This window comes from Gorilla gorilla, chromosome 12 (genome assembly GCF_029281585.2).
Source record: "Gorilla gorilla gorilla isolate KB3781 chromosome 12, NHGRI_mGorGor1-v2.1_pri, whole genome shotgun sequence".
NCBI classification, from domain to species: Eukaryota; Metazoa; Chordata; class Mammalia; order Primates; family Hominidae; genus Gorilla; species Gorilla gorilla.
Window position 1 is genome coordinate 51502977 of NC_073236.2, and position 20460 is coordinate 51523436.

The following is a 20460-nucleotide window of genomic DNA, read 5'->3' on the forward strand; positions in this document are numbered from 1 at the left end:
CAGGATAGGTAAAACAATGAACAGATAAAATCTGAGTCACATATACCTGATATTATTTCATAAACAAAATAGAAAATTATCTTTCCCCATATTAGCAAGAAGATTAAGTAACAATATATTTTCCAGATCAAAAGACTGAAATTCCAAATCTTACAATGACACTTACAAGTGATCTTAAGATAAATGAGATAATGTATCTAACTGCACTTCCATGGAATCTAGTAAACAGGCAACTGTTCTTGGAGAAATTAAGATGAAGATATAGAAGCAAAGAACTACTTGGATATCATCAAATGCACTTTTCACATCTATACTAACTATATGAATTATATGGGGAAAAAATTACCATCAAAAAGATCACTGGCTTCAACACTCCAGGACACAAATGCTTTCACATATGCCCTCAAATGTTGGAATAATGATTCAGTTTATCCTTTCCAATAAATAGTTAGAATACAGTACTCATCAGGAAATAGTTAATGGTAGGTGGGAGGAGTGGGAGGAAGCAGTGTCCAGATACAAAGATTTCAGCGTTTACAAAAATGAAACTTAACATTAGTCAAAGCCTCCAAAACCTCTTGTCAACCCTAATTCATCTACAATAAATGCATTAGTTCTTCCTCCAACTTTTTGTTATAAAAATTTTCAGTAAGAAAAGTTGAAATAATGCAGCAGACATATTTCACCTAAATCCAACAATCATGAAAATTTTGCCATATTTGTTTGTATGTGTGCATTTGTGTACATATGGGATTTTTGGAATGGGAATGCTGACTGTCTAAAAATAAATTGCACGCACATCATGACATTTCACCCCTAAATACTTCACCATGCCTTTTCTAAAAATAAAGATGTTCTATAAAACCATAAAATCATCATCCCTAAGAAAAAAATAATACTTCTCTAACATCAGCTACTGGCCAGTAATTTTCAACTTTCCCAAATTTTCCCCAAAAATATCTTTTTAGCTAGTTTTCTAAAACCAGGACTCAATCAAAGTTCATTTAACAAGGATCAAAAATTACTGCATTTGGTGATGTCTCTTTAGTCTCTTTCAATGTAGAACAGTCCCCACCTTTTTTTCTTTCTCCGTGACTTTTTTAAAGAAACCAGAATGTAGACTACAAACTTTTTATCATGGAAAATTTCAAATAAATACAAAGTAAACAGAATAGGATAATGAATCCCCATCAGCCAGTTTTAATAATTATCAAGCTTGGCTGGGTATGGTGGCTCACGCCTGTAATCCCAGCACTTTGGGAGGCCGAGGTGGGTGGGTAGATCACAAGGTCAGGAGATTGAGACCATCCTGGCTAACACAGTGAAACCCCAGCTCTACTAAAAATATAAAAACAAAATTAGCCGGGTGTGGTGGCGGGCACCTGTAGTCCCAGCTACTCGGGAGGGTGAGGCGGGAGAATGGCATGAACCTGGGAGGCAGAGCTTGCAGTGAACTGAGATCATGCCACTGCACTCCAGCCTGGGTGACAGAGCAAGACTCCATCTCAAAAAACAAATAAATAAATAAACAACAACAATAATAATAAAGCTTTAGCCATTCCTAGCTATCTATTTCCTTATCTCATGGTATTTTAAAATATAATTCTCTATTGCCTATATTTCCTATAAACAGGAAGTTAGGTCTAAGTATTCATATTTTGGGGAAGAAAACTTAGATGACATCACGTACTTCATTCTGTATTACAGCTAGAAGCACATAATATTCCTTCATGTCACTACTAATTATGCTAAACTCAATCACTTGATTGAGGTGGAGATCGACAAATAACTCCAAAGTAGGGGTACATTTGTTCGACGGAACACACCCGCTGCAGCGGCTCTGGGAACGGGGCTTTGTCTCCCAAAACCTCTCCGAGAGCGCAAGGAGCGGGAAGGGCTTTCTCGCATTCTATCTCCCAGAAAGAAGTGCCTGTACCTGCGGGGCAGCTCGGGAGTCCCAGAAAACTCAACCCCAAGCGCCCCCCTGGCAAGGTCCGCCTGGAGCTAGCAGAGCCAAGGGCAGGAGCGGGGCCGACTCCTCCCCGCCGCGATTCCTCGGGACTTACTGTGGTTGCAGTAAAGGGTGATAACCAGTGACAGGAGAAGGACCCCACAGGTCCCGGCCAAGGGCGCCCAGATGTAGATATCACAGGCGAAGTCCAGCCCCCTCGTGTGCACTGACGACACCAAAGACGCCGACATTTAGGAGCGGGCCCAGGACCTCCCAACCGCCCCACCGTCCCGGGAACGTCTCTCCGCCTCAGATCTCGGTTTCCCACCACTTGGACAGCCCTTGACTCTACCTACAGTATCAGGGCTGTCCCTGGCATGGGCTCTCCCCGCGGTGCGTGCCGCCCCCGCCCCGGGCCCCCGCACGCCTCACCTGCGCCCCCCGCCGCTGGCCGGCACGCCTCTGGGCGCAGGGACAGGGGCTGCGACGCGATGGTGGGCGCCGGTGTTGGTGGTCGCGGCGCTGGCGTCCTGGTGGGCTTCGCTGCAAGAGCAACAGAGCGTGGTTGGGGGCCAGGCTGGGGTTATGGAGGCGCCCCCGCCCGAGCCCCGGCCTCGCGCACCTTTCCCCACGGGGACGCCTCCCCCCGGTTTTCCTGGGAGAAGGGATGGCAGAGGAGACAGGATGGGGACCCCGGGATGTGCGCAGACCCCTGTGCTCGGGCCTCGGCTCAGCCCAGCGCACGCGGCGCCCAGAGCCGGAGCGCAGGAGCCGGCTCCCCTGCACCTGGCTTCTCTCCCAGGCTGAACCAGCAACCCTGGAGCGCGGGTTGATTGCTGTCCGCATTTTACCCACGAGCAAACGGAGGCGCAGAGAATTTAAGTCATTTGCCCAGAATCACACAAGAATCCGAACTTGAGCCCAGATCGGCCGGACGTAAAAAGCCATCCCCAGTCCCTACTCAGCCTCGCGTTAGCCTCAGTTTGCTGTGTCTGTGAAATGGGAACAGTATCTAAGTCGCTTCCAGGTGCGCTAAGAGGCTTGAAAGCAGGGCCCACGTGTGGAAAACAGGTTGAGGTGAACCCCAAGCCCCATGCGGAGAGGTGCCGCACCCGGCGCCCGGACCTGGGAGGAAGACCGGCACGAAGTGGCTGAAGTACATGATGGAGTTGCTCAGGGCCGAGCAGAAATAGTAGCCCTCGTTCTCTCGGCGGAAGTCGCTCAGGGTGAGGACGAAGGTGTCCCCCAACCTCTTGCCCGAGAACCGCTGGGTGTCCAGCCCCTCGGCCGCCTTGGGCTTGTTTTGGGAGAGGTATAGGAGGAAGGTGGGACTGGCGGCGGCGCCGCGCGGCTGGAAGAGCCACGAGCAGCCCGACGTCGGGTTGGACAGCAGCACCTGGCACTTCAGCTCCACCGTCTCGCCCAGGTTCCAGGTCCGATCCAGCGGCCACACCCGGAACTGACTCGGCCTGGCGGCGTCTGCAGGCGGCAAGCAGCGAGGCTGAGCCCCCAGTCCCGCGCCCCCCGCCCCCCGCCCGCCCCATCCCCTGCCTTCCCGGGCGTCTCAAACTCACGGAGCAGCAAGGCCAGCGGCAGGAGCAAGGCAGTCACGGGTAAGGCCATGACGCGCTCCCCAGGACGCTGCTTGGCTCGAAGCTCGGGCGCGAGGGGAGGCGCGCGGGAGCCGGTGGGGCGCCGAGGGGGGGAAGTTGCGCCCTTCGACCTCTCTATGAGGTCTGAGTTTTCATTTAGGTACAGTTAGGTTTGTTTCCTAAATGGATTTCTTTGTATTTATCTGCATCAAAACTTGTGTTCCATTTTGCTTTCCACTTAATTCTAAATTTAAGATCTCTGTCCATCTTATGAAGGTGGAGTTAACTTTTCATAACTCAGAAGAGCTCAGATGCAATACATGTAATATTTATAAACTTGGATATTTTAAATTTTTCCTGCCTACAGGATATTCATTAAAATGTCAAGCCAGGTCTTAGTGATTTCTGCGGAATCTTATTTCTGTGGAAATATTCCAGTCTTAGGTGGTGATACTTTCAACCTTTTTGAAAATCATCACCATAACAATACTTTTTTATATTGTGCCTCCCTATTTTTTTATAGAGTGCTCTCAAGTATGGTGGGTCTCATCTCTCATGTGTTTGACTCGTGGGTAGCATGTATTTCATGGTGTAATTGACGCCTTTAAACTGCCTTTTATAGAGCAAATTAGAACTTTTTATTATCTCCTGATGGCAGACATTTCAGGCTGCAACATGGTGTGCTGCCTACCAACCAGCTGTTTAGTTTTAGCAGTGCTATCTTTAACAGTGTGTTTGTGCAGTTGAACCCCCTCCCCCCCATATCATAAAAATAAGTGGCAGACGGAAAATTAAAAGTGCAAATACTGAGTAGGGATGAGAAACGTACTTGTCAATATTAATGATATATTTGTCTAGATTGTATTAAGGTGAGCCAAAATAGTGGGTAAATCTTGTCACGGAGCTGGACACGAGACGTGCTTTTTTTTGAGCCTTGTGATCAGTAGGGAAGAAAGTAAAACAAATGTATGTACAAAATGCTAAAAGTGTATTGAAGGTGTAACCAAGGTATTACTAGGGATTTTATAGTTTTTAGCTTTGTGCAAACCAGTCACCCTTTTAATGTGTACGTTTGTTATACCTTCCTATATTCTGACTTAGAATATAATTTTATAGGGTCACATTATATATTAGAGATGTTTCATTGCATCTTTGACAAATGTGGAAATAGTTTTGTGAAAAAGAAACGGTCTCAAAAGTGACTTGAGTCAGAGCACAAGCCCATTAATTCCTGGGGTTGGTGGGAGAGGTCATTATTTGGAAGAGAGAAGGAACTTATAACTGATGCCAGGGGACTCTTTTGTGAATGTGTCTTATTTGAAAATATGTGTGCATATGTGTGTTTGTATGTTTGTGTTGATCTTGGGTACTGTGACCTTGTTGAACTCTCATCTATTCTTCGATTGTGTTCGTGTGTAGATTCTTTGGGATTTTCTACTTAGGCAATAATGTTATTGACAGACAGGAACAGTATTATTTCCTAACTTACTTGGTATTTGCAGAACTTAGGCTGCAGTGCTATTGTGTAGCAGATGCTAAACATTCTGTGAGAGAGTGAGGGGTCAGTGAACTGCTGAGTGAAACTGCTGGCAATTTCAGAGGGTGTTGGTAGTACCAGACAGTCTTCAATGCTGGGTTTGAAATTGAGATTATGTAATACATAATTAATTATTTTCATATTTATTCTTTTGGTAACTAGTTACTGAACGTGTAGTATTTGCCAGTTACTATACTAAACTTTGGGGATTGGTCATATTTCCTACTAAAGTTAATTTTGTGGGAGTAATGGACAAATAACTATTTACAACAAAGTGTGAAACTCTGATAGGGAAATATAGGATGCTATGGAAACAAACATTTTTCTTATTTATTGTTTCTGTGAAACTAGTGGGCATACATCCTAAAATGGCAAAGCAGTGAGGCTCAAGGGCAGAACTTGAAAATTTTGAGAGTGTCGTGCTTAACATCTGTTTATATGATAAAAGGTGCTGTTCTATTTTATTGAAAATTTTAACTTAATAAAGCAACACATGTAGATGGTCTACATATGTTCGTTCTTTGCTTATATTGAACATGCTAATTCTTACACTTGTTTAATCATAAAACTGACTTTAAAAAGTACTGTGACCCTCCAGTGATGAGTGAGCATTGCGTCAGAGTTGTTTCTTTCAGGCTCATGTATTGGGCCTGGGTTCCCTGGGTTTACTACATTGGAAGACACAGTTAGTGCAGGACTTTCTTCTGGGTGACAAGTGACCACCGCAGTGGCCAACCTGGATGTAGTTATGGTGGAGATGGCTGTCACAGTAATTCCCCAGCTTTTCTTCTAGGAACTGAATCCAGTTTCTTTCACATAAAGGTTCTCCTAGAAGCAGGTTGTGTTTTCATACAGAGAAATCAAAAGAACATTAGAACTCTCCCAGTAGGACTTATAGAAGTTTGGTTGACTGTCAGTCTGGTCATTATAGCAATTTTCAAACCTGTTTTAAACCTTTGGCTGCTTTCCACTGAATCCATTTGAAAATGCATTAGTGAACTCTTTCTCTCTTAACAGGGCTTTCCCAGGGTTCTCTTTCAGATTATTCCATTCTGCTTTTCTTGAGTTTCCAAATACCTTACAGAAATTATTTTTCCTTGGAGCATTCTGAGAACTCTCAGTATTAATTAATTGGCCATAAACTGCTTGTGTCTGTCATTCATAAAATTGAAAACCAAAAATTAGAGGAATTTGTAGATGGTAAAGGAAGAAAAGGAGGTAACAAATAGCACCAAACTCCAGATATGTAAGTTACTACGATTTGAAAATATCAGTGGATTTCAAGGTTGGTGCGTGGAAGTTCAGTGGTAAATTCTAGGTGACCTCTTTCCTCCAGCTTGGCTTCATCCTTTTTTATTTTTATTATTATTGTTTTCGAGACTGAATCTCGCTCTGTCACCGAGGCTGCAGTGCAGTGGTGCAATCTCGGCTTACTGCAGCCTCTGCCTCCAGGGTTCAAGCTATTCTCTTGCCTCAGCCTCCTTAGTAGCTGGGATTGCAGGCGCTCACCACCACGCCCAGCTAATTTTTGTATTTTTAGTAGAGACGGGATTTCACCATATTGGCCAGGCTGGTCTCAGACTCCTGACCTCAAGTGATCCGCCTGCCTCGGCCTTCCTTAGTGCTGGAATTACAGGCGTGAGCCATCATACCTGGCACCCTTTTTATTTTTTGTATTTTTCCTACCTTGTTGTCTGCTGGTTGTAGAAATAAATGTGTCTGGATGGATAGGAGTTTTGACTTCTTTTTAAAAACATTTTCTTTATTTCTGAAAGAAATCCAGTACTCATTAACAGTCACTCTCCATTCCCACCCTGTCTCCTCCCACTCCAGATACCATTAATCTATGTCTGTCTCTAGAGATTTGTCTATTCTGTACCTTCCATGCAAATGAAATGACACAATATGTGGCCTTTTGTGTCTGGCTTATTGAATACTTAATGTAATATTTTCAAGGTTCATCTATGTCATAGTATGTATCAGTACCTCATTTCCTTTAATGACTGGATAATCCATTGTTTATCCATTCATTCTTTGGAGGTTTGGTTTGTTACCAGTTTTTGTCTTATGAATAATGCTACTGTGAACATTCTGATTCAGGTTTTTGTGTGGACATGTTGTTCTTTTGGGTATATAACTAGGATATAACTAGGAGTGGAATTTCTGGGTCATATGGTAACTGTTTAACGTTCTGAGGAACTGCCAAATTGTTTTCTATGGTGTCTGCACCATTTTATATTCCACTAGCAATGGATAAGGCTTTGAATTTCTCCACATCCTTTCCAACAGTTATTATTGTGTTTTCCTGATAGCCAATCTTGTGGGCATGAAGTAGTATCTCATTGTAGTTTTGATTTTCATCTCATAATGACCAATAATATTGAGCATCTTTTTGTGTGCCTGTTGGCTATTTGTATATCTTCTTTTGAAAACTGTCTATTCAAATCCATGAACCTTTTTTTTTTGAGTTAGGGTCTTGTTTTTCATCCAGGCTGGAATGCAGTGGCGCAATCATAGCTCACTGCAGCCTCAACCTCCTGGGCTCAAGGGATCCACTTGCCTCGGCCTCCCTAGTTGCTAGGACTACTGGCATGAGCCACTGTGCCCAGTCACATTTTTGTATTTTTTTTGTAGAGACAGAGTCTCGCCTTGTTGTCCAGGCTAGTCTCAAACTCCTGGGCTCAAGTGGTTCACCTGCCTTGGCCTCCCAGAGTGCTGGGATTACAGGCATGAACTGTGCCTTGTGCTTTGCCCATTTTTAAATTGCATTGTTTGTCTTGTTATTGTTGAGCTTTAAGAGTTCTTTATATTATTCTGGATACTAAACCCTTATCAGAATGTGATTTGCAAATATTTGCTCCCCTTCTATGAATTGTCTTTTCACTTTATTGATAGTGTTTGCAACACAAGTTTTTAATTTTGATGAAGTCCATTTTAATTATTTTTTCTTTGGTTGCTTGTGCTTGTGGTGTCATAGCTGAAAAACCATTGCCTAATTCAAGGTCAGAAATGCATCTGTTTTCTTTTAAGAATTTGATAGTTTCAGCTCTTACATTTAGGTCTTTATTCCATTTGAGTTAATTTTTATTTTTGATTTTATTTTTTTGAGACAGGGTCTCACTCTGTTGCCCAGGCTGGAGTGTAGTGACATGCTTACAGTTCACTGCAGCCTCTACCTTCTGGGCTCAAGCAGTCCTCCCACCTCAGCCTCCCTAGAAGCTTGGACTATGGGAGTGCACCACCACCCCCTGCTAATTTTTGTATTCTTTGTAGGGATGGAGTTCTGCCATGTTGCCCAAGTTAGTCTCAAACTCCTGGGCTCAAGCAATCCACCCACCTCGGGCTCCCAAAGTGCCTGTATTACAGGCTTGAGCCACTGCATTTGGCTCATTTGAATTAGTTTTTATATATTATGTGATTCTTTTGCATGTGGATATCTTGTTGTTTCAGCACCATTTGTTGAATATGGCTCTAACAAAAGCAAAAACAAAAATTATTTTTTCCTCACTTTATTTACCATCAATTCAGATACTTATATGTCTTGCACATTTGCAGGCACTATTAATATAAAACTGGAGTATACAATTTATAACAAGGACTTGGTCTTCCCTTGGGGGCTTATGTTTAGTAGAGACTGATGACGGTATATATACACGAAATTGTTAAAATGGGTTATAATTAAGTGCTGGGGGAGTAGGGGAGAGATCAGAAGTTACCAGGAATTCAGAAGAGGGAGTAAGTCTGTGGTCAGAGGGGTTCATAGAGAAGATGAGGCTGTTGAGGTTAGGTGTGCTTTAGGTACAGAAAGATCAGAAATGGCCAGAACAGAGCTGCTGAAGCAATTAGATGCTTTTGGTCCAAGAAATCTATGGAACACCTTTTAAACAGATTTTGAAATTTTCTTGAAGTACCAAGTCCTGCCTTAGCCTAAATTATGTTATTAGAAGTTGGAAGCCTAATTGTGTTATTGGAAGTTGGAAACACTTGATAGAAACTTTGTGCAACTGTATTTAGAGATAAGGAAAGCTTTTTTCTTATCTTTTCATTTATCTCAGTAGTTGTCATTGAACCAGACTTAATATAGTCCCTCTTCACAGTTCCCTGTAACCTTTCAGGATTTCTTTTCATAGAATTTTAGAGAAACTATTCTTGTCATCGGCACTGATTACTTCCACATTGTAAACCCAGTGGCCAATTCTCAGTCCACATCTTGACCTAGTAGCACATCAACACAGCTGGTTACTCCTCCTTCCTTGACACATTTTCTTCTCTTGGTTTCCCCAATATTATACTTTTCTTGAGTTTCCTCCTCCATCACAGTTAGTGCTTCAGTAGTCTTTGTTAGCCTCCTTTTCCAGTTCTATTTCTTCCCAGCCTCATAAACTTGGAGTTCTCAAGACTCAGTTCTTTTATCACTTCTCTGTGTCTGTACTGACTCCCCTGGTGATTTCATATAGTCCCATGCATTAAGTATCATATATATATATATATGTCAGTGACTCACAAATTTGTATCTCCAGCACTAACACTGCTGTTGAACTCCAGGTTTGTATATCTCACCAACTCCTCCACTTATGCACTGCGGTGCCTACTCAATGTCTCAAACTTAACAAGCCCCAAACTGAACTTTCTCTCTCTCCTCACCCCTCATACCTGCTTAGCCTTTATTCTTTTTTGGCAGGATGGGGAGTTGAGGTCTCACTCTGTCACTCAGGCTGGAGGGCAGTGCTGTAGCTCCCTGCAGCCGACACGTCCCAGGCTGAAGTGATCTCGCGCCTCAGCTTCCCAAGTTGCTGGGACCACAGTCGTGTGCCACCATGCCCAGCTAATTTTTGTATGTTTTGTAGAGACAGGGTCTGACTCTGTTGCCCAAGGTTGGTTTCAAACTCCTGTGCTCAAGTGATCCTCCTGCCTTGGCCTCCTGAAGTGCTGAGATTGTTTTTGTTTTAACTGAAGACAACTCCATCTTTCTAGTTGACCCAGGCTAGAAATCTTGGAGACATCTGTGAGTCCTTTTCTTCACTCATGTCCAGTCATGAAATCCTGGACTGAGCCAGTGTCATTTCTCATCTGGATTGCTGCCACAGCCTCTTATTTTCCTGCTCAGTTCTGGTACTCCTGTTGCCAGTTAGACTGACCATATTGAAATGTTTTATCGGCCAGGCATGGTGGCTCACGCCTGTAATCCGAGTACTTTGGGAGGCCGAGGCAGGAGGATTGCTTCAGCACAGAAGTTTGAGACCAGCCTGGGCAACATAATGAAGCCCTGTCTCTGCAAAAAATACAAAAATTATCCGGTGTGGTGGTGGGCGCCTGTCATCCAAGCTACTTGGGAGGCTGAGGTAGGAGGATTGCTTAAGCATGGGAAGCAGAGGTTGCAGTGAGCCCAGATTGTGCCACTGCACTCCAGTGTGGGCAACAGAGCGAGACCCTGTCTCAAAAAAAAAAATGTTTTTTGTGGGTTTTTTTTTTTTTTATTGGTTTACATGCCTTCTCTGCTCAAAACCTTGCAGTGGTCCCTTTCAGTCAAAGTAAAAGCATAAGTCTTTACAATGCCAAAGAGATCCTACCAAACCAGGACCATTATCTCTTGGACCTCTTCTTCTATTTTCCTTGGCCAGAAATCCACTTTTGACACGCTGACCTCTTTGTTGTTTGAATAGTCTAGGTGTATTTTTGCAGTAGGGCTTTTCTCCCCTCCGCCTGGCATGCTTTCCCCAAAGTAGCCAGCCACATGGTAATTCCTTCACTTTTTTCAAGTCTTGGCTCCAGTGTCATCTACTCAGTGAAGCCTACCATGCCAGCACTGTTTTGAAGTTGCGGTTGCTCCACCCACACACACTCCCCATCTCTCTTACCCTGCTTTTCTTCCCCAGGTAGCATGTATCATCTTTTGTCGTAGTATATAATTTGCTTATTTTGTGTGTTACATCTCTTGCCAGAAGTTAAGTTGTTGGGAAGGGATTTTTGGTTATTTTGTTTCACTGCTGTACCTGTCATATATAGTGAGTGCTCAATAAATATTGGTTAAATGAGCGGGCATCCTAGGGCTGTTGTACTCTTGGGCTCCTTGTTTAAATTCTCAGGTTCCATCCTGGACCTATTGAGTGAGAAACTCTGGGGATGGGGTCCAGCTACTTTGTTTTAACTTTAAGTGATTCGGATGTAAATTAAAATTCAAGAACCTCTTCTATATAATGTTGGTTAGGATTTCAGAAACCAGGCCTGTTGCTTACAGGTGGGAATACGTAGATAGAGAGGGAAATGACAAATACCATAACTGGGTTTGTTTTATCTGTCTCTTTTTCTCCCTTCTCCTCCTTTTTTTCCTGCTATAGGAACAAAATTTGGAGGGAGGTAGCTCAGGGAACGGATGTAAACTGTAGTAACTTTTGGTTGATCTCATGTGTGTCAGGGGTCTTCAAAACCACCTTTAGGTTCCAGTGATTCATTAAAAGGAGTCACACAATTCAGCATATAATCATACTCTTAGCTAAAATTTATTACAGCAAAAGGGTGTAAAGCAAAATCACCAAAGGGAAAAGAGTCATGGGGCAGAAGTCCAAAGTCCAAAGTTAGGCAGTGGGTGCCCTGGTGACCAGCCCCCAATAAAAACCCTGGGCACTGAGCTGCTAGTGAGCTTCCCTGGTAGGCAACACTTAACACTTCTCACAAACCATGGCTGCAGGAATTAAGCGTATTCCATGTGACTTCACTGGGAGAGGACTATTGGAAGCTTTCTCCAAGCCAGGAGAAAGCCAGGTACTCACTGCCTAGCATGTATCAAAATTCTAGATTCCCAGAAGGAAAGCAGATGTTCACCATAAATCACACTGTACAACAGTTTAGGCACAATGAGCCATTCTTTTCAGCTAGGGCAGGGGTCTCCAAACCCCCGGGTATGGACCAGTACCCCTCTGTGGCCTGTTAGGAACCAGGCCGCGCACAGCGGGAGGCAAGCGGCGGTGAACGAGCATTGCCGCCTGAGCTCCACCCACTGTCAGATCAGTGGCAGCATTAGATTCTCATAGGGGCATGAACCCTGTTGTGAACTGCACATTCGAGGGATCTGGCTCACGTGCTCCTTATGAGAATCTAACTAACGCCTGATCTGAGGTGGAACAGTTTCATCCTGAAACCATTCCCCCCAGCCTTCGTCCGTGGAAGAAATGTCTTCCACTAAACTGGTCCCTAGTGCCAAAAAGGTTGGGGAACACTGAGTTAGGGAGTGATGGGAACACTCCCAAACTCCCAGGTTTCTATATGCCAGCCAAGAGGTGACTTTGTAAGCAGGACTTTCTAAGGGTAGTAGTCTATGACCTGCTGTGTTAACTCCTTTCTGCACATCGTGGTACCCAGGGAAGTTTGTTTTCTTCTACCTCTTTATATGGAATGTGAAGCATTTGCGCTAAATCATCTCTCTTGAGGAAATTTAGTAACAACCAGAACATTTTGAGAATGACTTGAACAGTGTAACTGGGTTTAATAAGTGAGTTTATTCACTTAGACATATTTTCTCAAAAATAATACTGCCTTGACAGTACTATTCACAGCCTGTGCTGGTTTTTGTAATGATAAAAATGATTCCTTTCACAGTAAAATTTTCTTATTTCCAAAAATAAAAAAATTATATCTTTCTGAGTATCCATTTGAAAAATCACATCTATGAGTGTGACCATCAGCTTCAAAGCAGATACTGGTTTTTCTTCACTTTTCTTCCATCTTTCATGGTCCAAAAGGCCCATTAGAAACTTGCCATCTTTGGGTTTGCTTCAGTGAGTAACCAGCCCTTCCTTTGTTTTTTTATAGGCCAAGATGCTGAATTATCAGGGACACTTTCGCTTGTTTTGACACAGTGCTGTAAAAGAATAAAGGATACTGTTCAAAAATTGGCCTCAGACCACAAAGACATCCACAGCAGTGTTTCTCGGGTTGGAAAAGCCATTGATAAGGTATGGTATTGAAAGAAGTGTTTTGTATTTTTTAGCATCATTCTTTTTCTTCTGTCAGTGCTTTGATAGTACTAGCTTTCACAAATTATGCTATTCCTGTCATGTTTGCTTTTGATAACTTTTACAGGTCTAGTTTTACTATGTTATTCTTACTAAAGTTCCTTGTTGCTATTATTTAAAAAATAAAAGCAAAATTAAAACCCTCTGCTTTTATAGCTTTGTTGTTTATCCATTTGCATATATGACTAGAGCTCCTAGGGTCATGATAAATAAAGTTCCAAAGAAATGTTAACCCAGTATGCGGGAGTTTGTTTACCAGAAGTAACTTTTCCTAATTCCTGAATAATTCCCTAGCTGTGACTCTGTCTCTGTTATGGGATGATTAGAATAACAGCCTTGTATCAGTCTCCCCTGCATCATCCTAACTGTTTTCTTCCTATGGGCGTCCCAGCTACCTTTCAATTTTGCCTTCTGTGTGAATGAGTGAGTGGGTTGGTTGCTAGGCAGTGAGGCTGGTCACTTTTATTTGATGTTTTTTTTCTTGTGACATTTTTTGAGTAAGCCATCTTTCACCTGGTGGTTGACTTATAAGCAGTTACCATTTTTAGTACCAGCTGATTTTATTCATGGAGTTCATAGTCCTATTGGCGCCTAAGAGAAGTAGTTCAAGGTTACTGTGTGATACCTCTGACTACTTCAGACATTGGGGAGATTGTGACTGGTTGGGGCATTTCTCTTCACACATCGTAAATTTCTGGGAGGGTAGGAAGCACTTTCGAGGAGTGCCCTTTGTAGCAAAGGCATCTTCTAAACAGTCTTATGAGTTAACTTAGTCTGTACTCACAAGAGTGATAGTTGTAGCAGACGTAATAGAAGCTCACTGAATCTGGAGAGTGGTTCGTGTAACTCATGGGTAGACCCAACTGTTAGAAATTATTCTGTGAAAAGGCTAGGCTTGATGCTGCTTGAGTCAGAACTATATGCTTATAAGGCAGTACTGTTCACTGGTAGGTGTGGTATGACAAGACTGTGAGTGGCATGGGCTCAGAGGACTTGTTTTGGTAGTTGTGGCTTACAGAAGTGTTAGTGGCCTTTCAGAGAGTTCTCACTACTCCCATAGTGGTGTGAGGGGTTTGACTTGGCCAGAGAGTCGGAGGGTGGTTTTGGCAGCAGCAGGGTTCCAGCCACGTTGTGATGTCAGTGATGGCAGTCACCAGCAAAGTCTGGGAAGGCAGACTTTGGGGAGATTGTGACTGGGGAGATTGTGGGGAGATTGAGACTTTGGGGAGATTGTGAAATGGCTTTGAGGTTGTGAAGCCCGTTTGGTAACTCCAAGAGAGTGAACACAGTTTTAGAAGTGGGTTTGGCATCAACCCTATCTGGTACTATGATATTTGAAGTCTTCAGTTGGTTCCTGGAGTGGTTGTTGGTGTGTATGAGCTTAAGAACTGTGGGAGTGGTGGTGGGATACTTTATTTTCTTCCAGCAGCTGTATCCTTCTAGAATGTGATGGGGCACTTTAGAGATGGTCTTCATTTGTGGGTGAAGAACCCTCAGTTCCTCTAGAGGTACAGTAACTACTGGTGGTGTCTAAGAAGATTCACATTTTGATGTTGACAGTGACCAAGGCATCCTGGTGATTCTAAATGGCTCAAAGTTCAGAGAGAACCCCAGGAAGTTCTTGGGGACATCTGCGTGACCACCAGGCTGCCTGCAGTTATAACAGAAGGTCAGCATTTGGACAGTAGAACCAAAGGTGGTATGACAGTGAGAAGAGCTAAAGCTTCCAAGGCAGCCAATCAGAGATTCTTGGAATAAGGGGGGATGGGCTCAGCAACTATAATTCTAGTGTGTGGGCTACTGACCAGGATCCGGAGCAAATGGGCAAATAATTCACCAATTATGCTTTCTGCAGCTGGTAGGGTGACCATATATGCCATGTATGTCCCTGTTTCCTAGTTTATGTTTGTTGTCCTGTCATGATGATCAGAACCTTCTTTTGCTCTTGTCCTGCTTGCTACTGGTGCCTGGCTGAGCATCTCTTACTCCAGACCTAGCAGGTCTTTATAGATATTCATAAGGGTTGTCAGATATTTTGACTAATCTTTAAGGCAAAACATTATCTGGATGTACTTGGTGCCAAAATTGGAAGTATCTTTTTGGAAGTGGATATCAAGGGAGCACATTTATAATGAATAATCTACATTCTGGCTTATTTGGGCAGGGGGATGTGTTCATGGTAAAGATTCCTAATCACATATTTTAATTTACTCATTGCTCTTTTGAGGACTTTTTTTTTTTTTCATGCCCTTGGAAGTTATAAGGACTTTTTCAAGTAATTCTTATACAGTTTCTTTCAAAAAAATTGGGATGTTTTTGGTTTTTGTTTTTGTTTCTGTTTTTGTTTTGAGAAGGACTCTCACTCTTTTGCCCAAGCTGGAGTGCAGTGGCACCATCTCAGCTCACTGCAAACTCTGCCTCCCAGGTTCAAGCGATTCTCCTGCCTCAGCCTCCTGAGTAGTGCCCAGCCCAAAAAATTGTTTCATGTTCCTGTGAAAGTAGTTTTGGTTCTAGGTGACCTGGATTCTGGATTCTTCTCATTCGTCATATGAAACTATATTATTTAGTCTGCTGGGCGTGGTGGCTCACACTTGTAATCCCAGCACTTTGGGAGGCCGAGGCAGGCGGCTCACCTGAGGTCAGGAGTTTGAGACTAGCTTGGCCAACATGGCAAACTCCCATCTCTACTAAAAATACAAAAAAAAATTAGGCACATTCCTCTAATCCCAGTTACTTGGGAGGCTGAGGGAGGAGAATCGCTTGAACCTGGGAGGCGGAGGTTGCAGTGAGTCGAGATTGCACCACTGCACTCCAGTCTGGGCAACAGAGCGAGACTCCATCTCAAAAAAAAAAAAATACGTACATACATACTATATTATTTAGCTGACACTGAATAGTGTTTGTGGTACTGTAGTCTGCCACCACAGAGGAAAGCCTGGATCTTTTAGCTCAGTTCCCTAATATCTTTCAGTAGACACTCTCCCCGTATTTTTGGCATCTACTTGGCCTCAGCTGAAGAGGAAGCTGTTTCCCCAATAGAAGTACCTAGACGTTGTGAATGGGCTTCTCACATACATCAGGAATTCCGTGGAGGCTGTTTCACATAAGACTCCATTGACTTGTTAAGTCCTCCAGGAGCTCTTTTAATTCGAACCTGGTAGTTGTGTAAGCTCTGGGCAGCCTGTTGTAAAGGCTGGGTGGACCTGATTGGTGGTGACCAAACAGGATAAAGCCGAATCCAGTGTGGCATAAGGCTTTTAAGAACCACGCCAAACAGACCTGAGTAATAAACTGGAATGTCCATCAGCCTGTGAGTACCACTTTATGGACATATGCTCCCACCCTCACAGGATGAGGACAAAGAAGCCAGTGGCTCCTGTATGAACAGGCTGGTTTTGAGTGAGCAACATTAGTAAATTTTAGTCATGCTCAGTGGTATTTTTCCTTTTATATTTTAATACTTATGTTTTAAAGTTCCCTACCTATCATGTCTCTGAAAATATAAGCAGAATAGAAGTTTCTGGTGGTGGTAGCCAAGATATTGTTTGGCTTTTAATTATTATGAACAGAGTCTCGCTCTGTTGCCTAGGCTGGAGTGCAGTGACACCATCACAGCTCACTACAGCCTTGACCTCCCTGGGCTCGAGTGGTCCTCCCACCTCAGCATCCAAGTCCCAGACAAGTAGCTGGGCCTACATGCGCTTGCTACCATGCCCAGTTAATTTTTTTCATTTTTGCATAGAGATGTGGTCTTGCAGTGTTGCCCAGGATAGTCTTGAACTCCTGGCCTCCCATTGTTGGGATTATTGGTGTGAGCCACTGTGCCTGGCCCATTATTTATTTAAAATAAATAATATTTGTTCTGTGACAATTTTTTTTTTTTAGTAAAAATAATGTATTTGGGCTGTTCTTGATTTCCTCTCCCATTTTTAGATAATCTAGAATTCAGTCCAGTTTAGGGTATTTTATTCAGTATTTTATTTAGTCAATTGACTTTTAAAGTTTACTTCCTAAGAAAAGTCAATAAAAATGATTATTGCTTTAGACTTCTAGGTATGTGTGCATATGTGTTAAATAGTACTAAAGATTTTAATATCTCAAATCTGATGTGGTATAATAAAAAGCTGACCACACACTACATGTCCTTTATAAGATTGCTGTTTTGTATATGTAAAATAACTGGAAAAATTCTGAGGCTACATGAAAGAAGTTTGCATGGAATAGACACTGCTTATTATAAAGTAAAGGTAGTTGCTATCTTAAATTTGACTTGGAAGAATGGGTAAGATTTAGAGCAGCAGAACAGTGAGATGAGATTTTTCCTTGAGGCTCAGAAAGGGCAAAACAGCAACTGAGAATATGCCTGATTCATGTTTAAGATGCTTCAAGATTGACTTGATTAGAGTGACTGCTCCTATTGGGAATAGGGAAAGGTAAATGATGGAAGGCCTGAGAGGTGTGGATTTGATCAGATGATGAAAGCAGTTGAGGATTTACTTGACCTCATTAAGTAGGATGAAAACAGACTAAATAGTAGTCATAGGTAGGAGGATAATAGCTATCACATATTGAGTGTTGACCATGTTCCACATAGTGAGCTAAGTGCTTTACATACATTTATATCTATCCCATGATGCAGGGACATTATTCCCATTTTATATATGAGGAAACTGAGACTCAATACCCAGGTATATAATTTGGAAGTAGTGGATCAAGGTTTGGAAAAAGTTTTTACTCAAGAATCTGTTCTTAAACACTGCGCTGTACTGGGAAATCACTGAGGCCATTGCAGAGCTGGTAATGTTGAAGGGGAACAATAATAGTTAAAAAAGTTTTAACCTCATTATCTAAACAGATCTTTTGCTGCCACTGGGTGGAGTATCTACATTGGTGAGGCAAAATGCTGACTGTATTAAGGAGTGAATGGAGTAATGGTATAAAAAAATGACATATAGGATATTTTAAGATAGTTCTGGGTGAGCAGTCCAGAACTGCCTTTTACGTTGGTGTGTGATAAACAAGGTCTGTGTGTTGGGTAGAGAGGGACAAAAGGACTTAATATCCATTAAACTGTGCTAGCTAATCCAGTCTGCAATTGCATTTAAGTGCTTTTAAATTAATGAATATTAATATCTCTGCATGCTTTTGTGTATTTGTTTTTGTTTATATTTTCTAATAAGGATTCTTTTAAATACAGAAGCAGAAGGTTTGGTGGCAACCTGGCCCGCAGATTCAGGTTCGGTTAGGTTTGGCCTGGCTCTCAGATTCAGCTACTGTGTATTAAAGGTTTACTGATGGATGGATACTCATAGAGGTTTTCATGTACATTATTTACCTTAATCTTCACCAAACACTTGTAAGGTCGAGATTATTGTCTCTAGATACAGATGTGAAAACTTAGATTTGTAAGTAACCTGCCTGAAGTCACAGAGTTGGGATTAAAACCCAGATTTTAAGACTTGGAGGAACCTTTCTCAGCTGGAGTTCCTTGAGAGAATTCATCTCTAGTGCCCTGAGGGCACCCACTCTACGTATGAATTTCTCTCCTTTCCATAGAATGGTAAGAGATACATATCATCCTTGGAAGAATTAATAAAATAGCCACAGAAAGGCAGATAACTAATAGTGGAGGGATAGGGATGCAAATGTGACAGAAAGGCCTGGCAGAGTGGTTTGGCACGTCACTCCCTCACTTTTTTAAATAAAGCAATAACATAACAGTGTGAATCTACCTTTCTCTTAATGTTGATAACCAAAGAAGAGGTATAAATACCGTAAGGAGAATACAGAATGTCTACATCAAAAAATGCATCTACAAAATGCTGATTATGACACACTACCAAGTTTATTTTCCAGCCCTTGGTTTGTAAAGCACTGCTCTCTGGTATATGCCTAAATATGGATTATTTCATCATAGGACAGGTGCCTCATTATCAGCTTTACTAGGTATTGTAACATTTTCCCCTGAAGGGTTTATACCAATTTACAGCCCTACCAAACACCTATAACACTTCCTGCTTCCTCATTTCTCACCTATACCTGGTATTATCAGACTTTAAATGTTTAAAGATTAATCAGATGGGTGTGAAGTAGTATCTAGTTGTACTAATTTTGCCTTTCTTTGACCATCTTGAAGGTGGGGCATCTTCTCATGTTTAACATTAGGAATTTCCCATTTGTGCATTTCATGTTCTGTCCGTTTTTTCTGTTAAGTTATCTTTCCTATTGAGAGGTGTGTGTTTGTTTCAAACTCTCCTGAATACTAATCTTGTGTGGTTTGTATGCGAAGTAGCTATCGTCTGTTAGCCTGAGGAGAACCAGAATCCAGGTCTTCTTACTCTGTTAAGTATCCTTTGCTGTCTGCCTCTCACTGCTAAACCAGATTAACTGGATGCTTAAAAGGGAAATTAATTCCTGGTAGGTGCAACAATAGCACATTTTGTTGGTTCATACACTAATTTTGCTTCAAAGTAGACGGAGAAGTTTCAAAATACATGTTAATACAATTAGGGAATTGGTACTTAGGAATTAAATACTGAGTTTTATATATATTGTGACCACTGTCTGCTCAGTCATTATAATTTTATAAAATATATTTGAGAAACGGATGGGTTTTTGACGGTAAACAGTGAAAGCCATTTCCGACTGATTTGTGTGTTCATGATACGGCATGATACGGCCTGTTTAGATCGCACACTTTCATAATGATGTTGTATCAAAGTTATTTACTCCTCTTCTGCCTCAGCTTCTAGATTTAGTACGTCCTGGATTTCTCCTTCCAAGTCAGAACATCCTCTCCGGATGCACACACCCTTGGATGTGTGCTTTTTTGCTTTTGGTTCTTGTTTGGATCCTTTCTTCCCAATTAAGAACAGGATGCCAAAGCTTTTCTTTGCTTAAAAAGTATGAAAAGAAAAAGTATAGTAAGACAGAAGATGTGAATTATAGATGGTATTTCTCTTCATTAGCCACCTCTTGGCTGGTTTGCAGTGCTGTGGATTTTCTGGACAGCCATGCAAATGAACTTGGTTACCTAGCAACAGAAGCTGGAACTAATGCTAGCTCTGATGCAACAGCGAGTAAGAACCTGCAGTTATAACAAAAGGAGTTTGACAGTGTATTGCATTTCCTCAACCTCTATATATTTTATAATCTTAGCTTTAATTTTTAATGCATGTGACCAGAAAATAAGCTATGGAAGTTTACTTATCTACCTCAGTAGTTTATATGATGGTTAATAACACAATTATAATGTTGGTCCATAATGCACTTTTATTATTAGTCCATTATGGTTCTTATTTATTTATTCATATTTTTAGCACTCACTAATTCATTCATTAATATTAGTAATATAATAAATTCATGTTA

General features: G+C 42.1%; 1 protein-coding gene across 1 annotated transcript; it reads right to left on the reverse strand.

The window, feature by feature from the left end:
* Positions 1-1754: 1754 nt before the first annotated feature.
* On the reverse strand, positions 1755-13943 carry LOC115933449 (T-cell surface glycoprotein CD8 alpha chain-like). Its single transcript, XM_063695471.1, has 5 exons — positions 13877-13943; positions 3526-3687; positions 3077-3430; positions 2067-2177; positions 1755-1936 (listed from the first exon to the last, which is right to left on the reverse strand). The coding sequence occupies exons 1-5, from the start codon at positions 13941-13943 to the stop codon at positions 1755-1757; spliced, it is 876 nt and encodes a 291-aa protein (XP_063551541.1).
* Between the last annotated feature and the right edge of the window lie 6517 nt (positions 13944-20460).

What these genes read in the sequence shown, in the direction of transcription:
- LOC115933449 (XM_063695471.1), bottom strand. Translation starts at nt 13,943, where the DNA reads ATGAGTTACACGAACCACTCTCCAGATTCAGTGAGCTTCTATTACGTC. An exon ending in CGTGCCGGTCTTCCTCCCAG is followed by an intron (nt 2,178 to 3,076) that starts GTCCGGGCGCCG and finishes TGGTGTCGTCAG; the next exon opens with TGCACACGAGGGGGCTGGAC. An exon ending in CACCCTTTACTGCAACCACA is followed by an intron (nt 1,937 to 2,066) that starts GTAAGTCCCGAG and finishes GCTGCCCCGCAG; the next exon opens with GTACAGGCACTTCTTTCTGG.